The sequence below is a fragment of the Rhinopithecus roxellana genome, chromosome 21 (genome assembly GCF_007565055.1).
Source record: "Rhinopithecus roxellana isolate Shanxi Qingling chromosome 21, ASM756505v1, whole genome shotgun sequence".
NCBI lineage: Eukaryota > Metazoa > Chordata > Mammalia > Primates > Cercopithecidae > Rhinopithecus > Rhinopithecus roxellana.
The window spans coordinates 55,832,327-55,845,014 of NC_044569.1; the positions used below are offsets into that span (position 1 = coordinate 55,832,327).

Sequence of the window (12,688 nt, forward strand, 5' to 3'; positions counted from 1 at the left end):
TCAGTGATTATTTTGAATTATGCAGAATTATTGACTAGTAAAAGAGGCATATGATAGGGCCCTCTGTCATCTATGAGCTGTTACCACCTTAAGTAAAAGAAGTGCTCTAGTATGATCCACAGCCCTTAAATAGCAAATAAGAATGAATTTTATGGGAATAACATCCAGGTGAATTCCCAGGGTGATAGGATATGAGAATGGGTTCAGTTTACATATTTAACTGGAAACTTCATATTCGTTTAGGAGCTGCATAGCTTCTCTGTGTCCATTGGAATCAAAGAATCATAAGACCATGGTACTAAAAAGATACTTGGTGACATTCTTCTACAGCTACCAGTAGCAAATGCAGGAATGAACTGGGCTAAGGAGAGATAAGCTTTGGGACAATTTCAGTGGAAGTTGGAATGTGCATTCCTCCTGTTCATGAGCCTAAATGGTAATTTTCCAGTTTTGTTTTAAATTAAGTGACAGAACTGCTTCACTCTCTCTATCTCTCTCTCTTAAATGAAATCCCTTAGTAGGCTGGTCTGTTCCACTGGGGGTTTGGGGGTTAAAAGGAAGGTCTGAAACGTTTTTCTTGCCCCATCCACTGGCTGCAGTTCAGAAATGTCTGCAAAATCCTAGGACTTTGTGAAACACATTTGAAAACCACTGAGCTGGAACATCTCTTGATAATATCAGAGCCTCTCTAGTCCTTAACCCAGACCCTGTCTTTGATATAATACAGTGGTTCTCAACTCTGTCTGCTCATTGGGATCACCTGAGAGCTTTGAAAAAGTACTGCTGTTCAGGTTCCACTTCCAGACTGTTGATTTAATCACGCTGGGTCAGGTCTCAGGTATGTTGATCTTTACAAAACTTCCTAGGTGATTCTAACATACAGCCAGAGTTGAGAACCTTTAATCCAGTCACACCATTTGTGGTTGCATTCTTTGTCTCCCACACTCAGCTCCTGCTGAGGCCTGAGCCCTTGCTTCTAGCTTCAGAGATGGCCTGCCAGGATTCCCCAGAGGTTTGAAATCCCACAGTGGGAGGTCATGAACACCCACATTCCTGGTCCTTTCTTTCTTTTTCTTTTTCCTCCTCTTCTTCTTCTTCTTCTTTTTTTTTTTTTTTTTTTTTTTTTTTTGTTTAGACAGTTTCTCTCTGTTGCCCAGGCTGCAGTACAGTGGTATGATCTCAGCTCATGGCAACTTCCACTTCCTGGGTTCAAGTGATTCTCCTGCCTCAGCCTCCTGAGTAGCTGGGATTACAGGTGCACACCATGATACCCATCTAATTTTTGTATTTTTAGTAGAGACAGGGTTTTGCTGTGTTGGCCAGGCTGGTCTTGAACTCCTGACCTCAAGTGATCCACTCGCGTCAGCCTCCCAAAGTGCTGGGATTACAGGCATGAGCCACCGCATCCGGCCTCTCTGGTCCTTTCTTATCCACTCAAATCATTGGTTCTTCAGTCCACCTCAGCTTCACTTGGAATACCTACACAGGGAACCATGTTAGAGTTTCATGGTATGTAAATTGCATAGAGTTCAGAGATTAAAACAGTAATGCTCTGTGTTGCTAACTTACATATCCTAACAGGCCTATGGTGGTTGGTTCTGCATATTTATTACCAAAAATTGCTGTGAATGTTATAGCAAACACAGAAGGACCCTACCCCAGAGAAGAAATGTGGTGTTAAAACATTAGATTAGTGGTTTTAAAACTTGGTTGCCCATCAGAATTCTCCTGAGGGGCATGTTAAAATGCATATGCCTCATTCTCTCCCTTAGAGACTGTGAGTTTGTAGGTCTACAGTGGGCCCCAGTATCTATTTATAACCAGCACCTTAAGCGATTCTGATACAGTAATCTAGGACCACATCTTAAGAAGTGCCAAGTTCCAAATTAAGAGATGAGGCCTCCCGCATTGCTCCATACCCAGGCATATTTTCCTGCTCATGTAACCCAAAATATCTTACAAACAGTAAATTTAAATTATTGGTGTCAGCAGAAAGTAGCACAGACATAGCTAACCCAAAAGAGTAGTTTATCTCTCACAAAGTCAAGCATGATTCTTTTTTTCTATTTTAAATGAGTTATGTGACTTTTGTTAGATTCAAATCACCATCTTCTCATCTCTTTGCAATAAATTTTGCATTACGTAAGCCTGAGATAAGGCTAGGTCACTCATTTGCTTCCCATTTTTTGGATTTTTAAGATTTTACTCAATCTAATTTTGTTTTGAAAAATAAACTAAAAAATACTTTTTAAAAAGAAACCCGACTTGCACACACTTTAAATGTATATTATTTAGTCAACTTATAGGGGAGAGAATAACTATCTACTTTACAAAACAATTCTTTACATTACAGAAGAACTCGCTTCCATGAAGAAATACTGTAAGCACAAATCTGCCTAGTGTTTTCAGAGTTTCACTGAAGCATTCAACCTAGGCTTAATGTGCATGGAAAACATTTTTCTTATAAAAGTAAGCCACACCTTCAAAACTGCCATGAATTTCACAATCAATCAACTCTTGGGAATGGGGAGAGAGGTGGGAGGCAGCCAGGCAGCCATGAAGCGTGCTAAGCTTAGTTTGGTATTGAAAGTTTTCCACCAGAATTGTATGCCCAATATGGAATATCATTGACTGTTCCCTCACATGTTAACTGTTAATAGTTCTGCTGAGGGCTGAGGATGGTATAAAGGCTGTAAAAGACTCAGACCTCATCAAAAAGAAAAAAAAACCCAAAACTCTCGATCTAAAGAGAAAAAGGAGACGTGGTGCATAGGTCAATAAAGACGTGAGTCCAAGAGCCCAATAAGGTATCATCTCCCCAGACCACTAGGATGGGAGGCAGAGGCTGTGGTGTGTGCTTCCCCCGTCTTGCGGCTTGCCTTGTCCATCTCTGTCTGGATGGAGTAAGTGCTCAGTTCTCAGCAAAGGACATATTGGAACTGACAGCCTCACTATTGTGTATATAATATGTCATGGCTGACAGATGAAGCGCATTGCAATGGGATATAGCCATCAGCCAAGGCTGGAGGAGGCCTTGTTCTCTGGACCTCTTAGAAAGCACTCCTTCTGGGTCCTCCCTGCCCCTTCTCTGCAGCCCAGCTGAGTGAAGATCTTAAAGCACCATTCCCTCCATTACTCCTGATCCTTTGTTGTGCTTCCCTTTTGTCCACCCTGCACTTTGATTGCTGAGCACTCCCAGCAGGGCAGACTGCAGCTGAAATGGTAGGAACAATGGGATCAGGCAGTGGTCCAGGGAAGCACTAGGGACCGGGCATGCTTAACTGTATTACTCTCAGTTGGTCTGCCCTGGGTGTAAGTGAGCAAGCTCCACCTTTCAACTGCCAGGGTGAAATCCACCCTTCTGACAGTCACATGGCCTTCTCCAAAGGCAGAGTTAATTGAAAAGTGAAACAATTAGGAGATGGGGAGAACTAACAGTAAAAATTACATTGAAGGGGAGTTACCTTATAAGCTCCTTTCATCTTTAAGTATTTGGGAAGGATTTCTTGCTTGGCACGTAAGGCATTTCAGTGTTCCAGTTTCATTAGGAGCCATCATCAAATGACAGATTAGTAGTGTATTGTCTTTTGTGTGCAGCTGTATATTTTGCCATGGTAATAGGTACCTCATCCATTTATTTATTTAACAAGCATTTATCAAGAGCTTTCTGGGTGCTTGGCTTTGTAGTAGGCCTTGGGGATAAGATGATAAGTCTCTGACCTCAAAGTACTTATAGTCTAGGAAAAGGAGACAGAAAAGTACACAAATAAATGCCACCTAGCAGTCTTTATGTGAGGCAGTGGCACATACAGGAGGTATACAGAGAATAAGAAATTAGGCTGAAGGCAGTGACTGTTTGCAGACAACATGTTGCAGTATATAGATTATTGATCTCACTATTGACAAAATGAAATGCCTGTAGTAAAATGTATGCTTATTCATTCAGTAGATGTTTATTGAGTGCCTACTGTGTGCCAGGTGCTCTGCGTAGTACCTCTGTGATGATGTGTACAAGCAAGAAGGGGAGACAGACTTTAATTCAGTTAGCACACAAATCAAACGTAAAACTAAAACTATGGTAAGTGCAACAAAGATAAGTTACATGGTTTCATGAAAACTTACAATAGGGGTATATCTATAAGGTAGGGGTGTCTCCCCAGGATTGAGCTGAAGCCAGAACATGAAAGAAACATTAATTAGAGACTCCGCTAGGTACCAAGAATAAGATAATGGAACAACAGAGAAAAAATGGTACGAGTTGGGGCCCAAGATCCTGACCTAGTGTCACCATGGAGCCTCTCTGTGGACTTTGGTGCCTAGAACTAGAAAACTGATGGGGGTAGAGGTGGGTAGAAGGCTACTACAAGTCCTGTTTTACCCAGGTCCAAAACAGTCACACTGTCAAAAAAAGTGAACTTTTTTTCTTTTTTGAATGGAGTTTCACTCTTGTTGCCCAGGCTTGAGTGCAATGGCACAAGTCTCAGCTCACCACAACTTCTACTTCCCGGGTTCAAGTGATTCTCCTGCCTCAGCCTTCCGAGTAGCTGGGATTACGGGCATGCACCACCACGCCTGGCTAATTTTGTATTTTTAGTAGGGATGAGGTTTCTCCATGTTGGTCAGGCTGGTCTCAAACTCCCAACCTCAGGTGATCCACCTGTCCTCGGTCTCCCAAAGTACTGGGACTACAGGCGTGAGCCACCACACCTGGCCATCCCACTGTTATTTTTAATAATCACCCCCACTAACCCTCAAGATGCCCCAGTATGAGGACCTAAGGAGCAGAAAACTTAACCTCCAAGAGCTCCTCTAGACCTGTGATCCTGTGAGTGAACACAGAGTGCCAGCTAATTTCCAAAGCAGAAGTAGAAACTAGCAATGCCCTGATTCATAAAAGATAAGTAAGCAGCACTTAATATTTTATGCCACAAATAAGATTTCTATGTTTTTGCTGAAAATGGAATAAGAGCCTATGTTCACAGCAGTAATGCCAGTGAACACCTTCAAGTGGTAGGATTAATTCTCTGTATGTTAATGATGGTGGTGTTTCTACTATAAGTTGCAAGATGAATTAAAAAATTAAATTGTTTTCTCCTGGGTATTTACAGGCTTCACTTGAGGAAACTATCTCATGATGCTTCACAAAATATTGTAGGTATAAACAGGATTTCACAAAATCAGGGAGGCAGGAAATAACCCTAGGGATTCCAGAAATTAGTATGAAGGAAATCCTAGTTTCATGACTACATTGAACTGTCCCTATAATGCTTTATGCCATCTGTGTTTTGACTCTTAACAGGGGCTGTAAGACATGTTTTCCTATAAAGCATAAGTTCTATAGCTTCAATGAAAAATAGAGATAAAATGAGATATAAAAAGATAGATGATTGATAGATGGATGGATGGATGGATGGATGGATGGATGGATGGACGGACGGACGGACAGATAGATAGATAGATAGATAGATAGATAGATAGATAGATAATTACCAGCTAAAATTTTCTAAATTCATGAAGCCAGTCATCATATACTTCCTGGAGGGGTTCTTCAATTTACTAATATTTTCTCTTTTTTAACAGTTCTTAGGCTAATGCATCCTGTAAGTTTACTACTCTATGTATAAATTGGGCTTATAATAAACCTTAAGGAATGCTTCTTTGAACTAGGGTCATGGCTTAAAATTCATCTGGAACAGCGAAAGTATATTTTTATTAAAAATAGCTTTAATGTCTCCAATGTGTTCATTGTCCATTCCATTATGGTTTTGTAGACACTGATTATGTTGTGCCTCCAGCAACAGGTTCAGCTTTTTATTTTAGCTGGAGAGAGTCAGTCCTGAGAAACATGCTGGAGACATTCCTTTAGAATCAATGTAGGGGAAACACAGTTGACAAAGTTCAGAGGAGTGATCTTGAATGACAACTTTTTTTTTTTTTTTCCTGACACATTTGTCTAGTGGACTCAAGGTTCCTTTTGAGACTATCCAAAAGTTTCCTCAAGAAAGCAATAATATAAAGTTTAAGGATTTCTTTGCATGCTAACCCCCAAACACAGCAACACTCCTAGAGTCCACAAGGATTTGAAGGCTTAGGACAATTCTTGTGTGTTTCTTTTCTTCTTCCATTTCTTCTCTATGACCCCTTAATTCCTCAACCTGGGCTGTTTTTACTAGTTACAGTGGTTCTTTGTGAGCTACTTGTACGGAGATGTTGAGCTTTAAGACAAAGTACAGACTGAAATGAGCTGAAACAGGAGGAAGTGAGGAAAGACATTCATTTGAAGAGAAGCAGGGACAGAAATAAGAGGCTGCTCGAGTTAGGTGAAAGAACTCTGGGAGTCAGGAATTTCAGATTCTCTCCTGGGATTTGCCATCTTTGGCAGGACTCCCCATTGTTCAGGTCTCAGCTTCTTCATTTGTAAAATAGCATGTAAAAATGTAAAAAGTCACTGGGCTAAGTGACCTTTATGTCCCCTTCCTCTTGTCTCTAAAGATTGCATTAAACCAAGGTAGGTCAAGATTCCTGTTATTTAGGGAGAAAACACTGCAATTAAAGCATGCTTACTGATGTTCAAAACTAGTGCAATACATCTTTACTGCTGCAATTGAGAAAACCTCTGTAAAACATTCTAAATATAAAGGTGGATGTTCATTTAGGTATTCATTTCCAACTTTCAGATCATTGAGACTTTTGATGTCAAATATTAAGTAGCTTCAACATGCTCACCTTTGTTTCTCTCTCTCTCTCTCCTTCTCCACTCCGCCCACCCTTAGGCTTACGAGAGGCCCCAGAAACATTCAACTCTCCATTATGACACAGGCCTCCCACAGGACTTCACCGGTGACACCTTAAAACCAAAGCACCAGCAAAAAAGCAGCAGCCAGAACCACATGGACTGGTCCACCAACTCTGACAGCGGACCCGTCACTCAGAATTGCTTCATCAGTCCAGAGTCTGGCAGAGAAACTGCAAGCACCAGCAAGATCCCAGCTCTTGAGCCCGTGGCTTCCTTTGCAAAGGCCCAGGGTAAGAAAGGCAGTGCAGGGAACACGTGGAGTCAGTTGTCTAACAATAACAAAGATCTGCTTTTGGGAGGTGTGGTGCCATCCCCAAGCAGCCACAGCTCACCAGCCCCACCCAGCAGCTCTGCTGAGTGCAGCGGGCTTCAGCCCTTGGTGGATCAAGATGGAGGAGGTACAAAGGAGCCCCCAGAACCACCTACTGTGGGCAGCAAGAAAAAGTCCAGTAAGAAGGATGTGATAAGTCAGACCCTACCAAACCCAGACCTGGATTGGGTCAAGAATGCCCAGAAAGCATTTGACAATACAGAAGGGAAAAGGGAAGGTTATTCCACAGATAGTGTCCAGGAGGCATCACCAGCCAGGCAGAATGTGAGTTCTGCCAGTAATCCTGAAAATGACTCAAGTCATGTCCGGATTACTATCCCCATCAAGGCACCCTCTCTGGATCCAACCAACCATAAGAGGAAAAAGAGACAGTCCATTAAAGCGGTGGTGGAAAAGATCATGCCAGAGAAAGCTCTGGCTTCTGGAATCACTATGAGCAGTGAAGTAGTTAACAGGATACTTTCCAACTCTGAGGGGAGTAAGAAGGATCCCCGTGTCCCTAAGTTAGGTAAAATGATAGAGAATGAGTCCCCCTCAGTTGGCCTTGAAACTGGTGGAAATGCTGAGAAAGTTATCCCAGGAGGTGTGTCTAAGCCGCGGAAGCCACCCATGGTCATGACACCTCCAACGTGCACAGATCACTCTCCATCCAGAAAGCTGCCAGAAATCCAACATCCAAAATTTGCTGCGAAAAGAAGGTGGACTTGCAGCAAACCAAAACCCAGCACCATGCTTCGAGAGGCAGTTATGGCCACCTCTGATAAACTGATGCTGGAGCCCCCATCTGCGTATCCCATCACCCCATCCAGCCCTCTCTACACCAACACAGACAGTCTTACTGTGATCACTCCAGTCAAAAAGAAGCGGGGACGACCAAAGAAGCAGCCTTTGCTCACAGTCGAGACGATTCATGAGGGAACTTCCACCAGCCCCGTCAGTCCCATCAGCCGAGAGTTTCCTGGCACTAAGAAAAGAAAGCGACGACGCAATTTAGCGAAGTTGGCCCAGCTAGTGCCAGGAGAGGACAAACCCATGAGCGAGATGAAATTTCACAAGAAAGTTGGAAAACTCGGCGTGTTGGATAAGAAGACCATCAAAACTATCAATAAGATGAAGACACTCAAGAGGAAAAACATCTTGAACCAGATCTTGTCCTGTTCCAGCAGCGTTGCTCTGAAGGCAAAAGCTCCCCCAGAGACCAGCCCTGGGGCAGCAGCCATTGAAAGCAAACTGGGCAAGCAGATTAATGTTAGCAAGAGGGGAACCATCTACATTGGCAAGAAGCGGGGCAGGAAGCCAAGAGCAGAGCTGCCACCCCCATCCGAAGAACCCAAAACAGCCATCAAGCACCCCAGGCCTGTTTCTAGCCAGCCGGATGTTCCAGCCGTGCCTTCCAACTTTCAGTCACTTGTGGCGTCTTCACCAGCAGCTATGCACCCACTTTCAACACAGTTAGGTGGGTCCAATGGCAACCTGAGCCCTGCCAGCACTGAAACCAATTTTTCAGAGTTGAAAACTATGCCAAATCTCCAGCCCATCAGTGCTCTTCCAACCAAAACCCAAAAGGGAATACACAGTGGAACCTGGAAGCTGTCTCCACCCAGACTGATGGCCAACTCCCCTTCACACCTGTGCGAGATTGGCTCCCTAAAGGAAATCACGCTGTCCCCTGTGAGTGAGTCCCACAGCGAGGAGACGATCCCCAGTGACAGCGGCATTGGGACAGACAACAACAGCACTTCTGACCAAGCGGAGAAGAGCTCAGAATCCCGAAGGAGGTACTCTTTTGATTTCTGCTCCCTAGACAACCCAGAGGCCATTCCGTCCGACACCAGCACAAAGAACCGGCATGGCCACCGGCAAAAGCATCTCATTGTGGACAACTTTCTGGCCCACGAAAGCCTCAAGAAGCCAAAGCACAAGAGGAAAACGGAAAAGCCTGCAAAACCGCGATGACCTCCAGTTTCTGGCAGACCTGGAGGAGCTCATCACCAAGTTCCAAGTGTTCCGAATCTCCCACCGGAGTTACACCTTCTACCACGAGAATCCATATCCCAGCATTTTTCGGATTAATTTTGATCACTATTACCCGGTGCCATATATCCAGTATGACCCGTTGCTCTATCTTCGTAGGACTTCAGACTTGAAGTCAAAGAAGAAGCGTGGTAGGCCTGCAAAAACCAATGACACCATGACAAAGGTGCCTTTTTTACAAGGGTTCAGCTACCCTATTCCCAGTGGAAGTTACTATGCACCCTATGGAATGCCTTACACATCAATGCCTATGATGAACCTTGGTTATTACGGTCAGTACCCAGCTCCTTTGTACCTATCGCACACGCTTGGAGCAGCTTCCCCATTCATGAGGCCAACAGTGCCACCACCTCAGTTCCACACAAACTCCCACGTAAAGATGTCTGGTGCAGCTAAGCATAAAGCCAAGCATGGAGTACACCTGCAGGGACCTGTTAGCATGGGCCTTGGTGACATGCAGCCTTCTCTGAATCCTCCCAAGGTAGGCAGTGCCAGTCTGTCCAGCGGTCGGCTCCATAAGAGGAAACACAAACACAAGCATAAGCACAAGGAAGACCGGATCCTAGGGACCCACGACAACCTGAGTGGTCTCTTTGCAGGCAAAGCCACAGGCTTCTCCAGCCACATCCTGAGCGAGCGGCTGAGCAGCGCAGACAAAGAGCTCCCGCTGGTGAGTGAGAAGAACAAGCATAAGGAGAAACAGAAGCACCAGCACAGCGAAGCCGGCCACAAAGCTTCTAAGAACAACTTTGAGGTGGACACCTTGTCTACACTGTCACTTTCCGACGCCCAGCATTGGACACAGGCCAAGGAAAAAGGAGACTTGAGCAGTGAGCCTGTGGACTCATGCACGAAAAGATACTCTGGCAGTGGCGGGGATGGTGGCAGCACGAGATCGGAGAATCTGGACGTGTTCAGTGAAATGAACCCTTCGAATGACAAGTGGGACAGTGACATGAGTGGGAGTAAAAGGAGGAGCTATGAAGGCTTTGGAACGTACAGGGAAAAGGACATCCAAGCCTTCAAGATGAACCGCAAGGAGAGAAGTTCTTATGACTCCTCCATGTCTCCAGGTAAGGCTAAGTTTTTCTTCAGACTTGGATTGTCTAGTTACTTAATTGCTGGACTTTGCACCTCAGACACATCTGTGGCACATTGTGTTCATTAGTTTGCAAAGAGGTGGGAATCAAATTAAAATGGGTCTCCTTGCACATTTGAGTTTGCTGCACATTTTGTACATTGTTTACTTGGTATTTACTATCTTCTTTCTCTCCTGGAGCCATTGTTTGAGAAACTTTGAAACCATAACCCTAATAACTGCCTAGGCTGCAGTCATGCCCACTATGGTTATGCTTTTTATTAAAGATGTTATTCTTAAGTCCTCATCTGATCTAACAGTACAGTTTGCTGTTTGGATACAGCCTCTAAAACTCATTAGGAATACCAATAAGATCCAAGAATGCCAAGCTTGGAAGGAAATGACTAGCTAGTTTATCTGGCATGCCAGGTCCAGAAGTCACACATCTAATGTGAGAAGTCCACTGCAGAGCCATTAGAAGCTGATGACCAGTGAATCCTGAAGTCTAACTGATCAGGTAGCCACAGCTTTGGGCCATATTGTTTCCCTTTTTTTTCCATGGGCATTTGATAAGTTGTCCTGGGCAGGTCCCTAAAATGAAAACTTGACTACATTCAGATACTTGTCATTTTTGTGCACTAAGTGGAAGGAGGGAGGCTGGAAGGTGGTGTGTGTCTCCTGCTTCCAGGAGACCTTGTAACTGTGTCTCTTTGCATGCCCACTAGAAAGGGATTTTGTTCACTAATTGAGACTGAAATGCTGGTTGCTACTAGAAGGATCCTATTCCTTGTCAGTTGCTGGCAGAATTCCCTTGCTAACCTCCCCAACTGCACAAATCCTTCCCTGCTGTTAGGGCCTCACATTTCTGCAAAAGTATCCCTTTGACCCTGGCCTTACATCATATATGATAAAACTCCTATAGAAGACTAGGGCCATTAGTTATTAGGAAAATAGTAGAAACTTCTTACCTAGGAGTTGCAGAAGCTAAAAAAAAAAAGAAGAAAAGAAAAGAAAAAAAGAAAAAAAAAAAGTTATTGAGTTCCCCCTGTCGCCAAATAGTATAAAACCCTCCAACCAAAGCCTGGCTTTAAAAAAAAAAAAAAAAAAAGTCATCCATGTTTAAGGTTTGGTGTGGCATTTCACTTCTGTTTATGATGTGTACCACTCACTTGTCCTCTCCCTTCCCAGGAAGCCCATGTTTCCTGAAGGCAGGAATAGTCTATTCATGAAGAATTAGAGACACTTTTTAGGCCAGCAGATTTCAGGAAGAAATATGATTATGAGGTGGAAACCACTTAAAGATCGCCCCAGATTGCCACTAGCTTGTGAGTTGTAGTGGTAGATGTTCTCCTTGGTTAATGAAGAGACCAATTAGCAGTCACATCTCCTGCATTTGCTAAAGGTAATAAATGACCTACACTTTGTGTCTGCCCACAGTGGATGTGCTCATCTGGGCGTCATCATTTTTCATCATCAGACTTTGTTGAAGGTGCTTGGTTTTATGCAGAGTGCAGGCTAAGCCCACCTGGGCAGGAGGTACTGCCTTGACCTTGCATGATATGTGAGAAACTGATCTCTTTCAGCATGATGAAACTGATTCATGGGACCTACACTAGCTGTGGACAGAAGATGTTCTTATTTTTGTAATTTTATGAGCCTTATTTAGCTAGAAAATAATGACGAGGGGTAGTTGTTAAGAACCTACAAGCAAAAATCCTGACTTAACAGACTCAAGGAGCAAGATCTCAAGAAGCTAAAGCCAGACATTGTTGCGTGTTAGTTTTCTCAGTGATTTTACCAGGATTTGTCTGTGGCCAGGCTGTATTGCTGAGTGCTGGTGGACTTCATCAAGTTTCCCAGCTGGGGTTCATGTCTAGTCACTGTGTGCCCCCACTCTAGTTATATTGCTTTTCATGTGCTTGCATTTATATCGTGTTCATCACTTTATTAAAACTCCTCCCCATCTCTGTCCCATCTCGTGGGATCTTCAGCCAGCCACTTGAGATGGGAAGAAATAGGTATCATGACAATGTCACGAAAGAAAGCTAGATTCAACCTGAAGAACTGGATACAAGGCCCAACTCTGTTACTACTTCTCTGTGTGGCCTGAGGCATGGGGTCCAACTTCTTTGGGGTACTGTCTTCCCATCTGTAACTCACGGGGTCAGGCCAGACCTTTTGTGTATAGTGTGCTTCCATTCTTAAAGCCATTTCACATAAATTTCTGTGTAATGCCCTTTGTGCAATCTTACAAGACAGGTATTTTTATTCCTATATTACAGGATCAGGATACTGAGGCTCAGAGAGATCAAGTGAACTGTTAAGGTTCAAAAAGCATTTGGTTTTGATTTTAAGCCCAGAACTTTGCCTGCTGCATTGAACCTTGACTACCTGCCACGAAGTTGGTGAAAACTGTGTTTAGAACACAGCTCTTGGTGCCCAGTCCAGT

General features: G+C 43.8%; 1 protein-coding gene across 1 annotated transcript in view; it reads left to right on the forward strand.

The window, feature by feature from the left end:
• SETBP1 (SET binding protein 1) overlaps positions 1 to 12,688 on the forward strand; it is a 362,514-nt gene that overhangs the window by 245,603 nt on the left and 104,223 nt on the right. Inside the window, 2 exon segments of the mRNA XM_030926012.1 lie at positions 6,774 to 9,053; positions 9,055 to 10,234. Coding sequence (XP_030781872.1) covers positions 6,774 to 9,053; positions 9,055 to 10,234 — 3,460 coding nt within the window.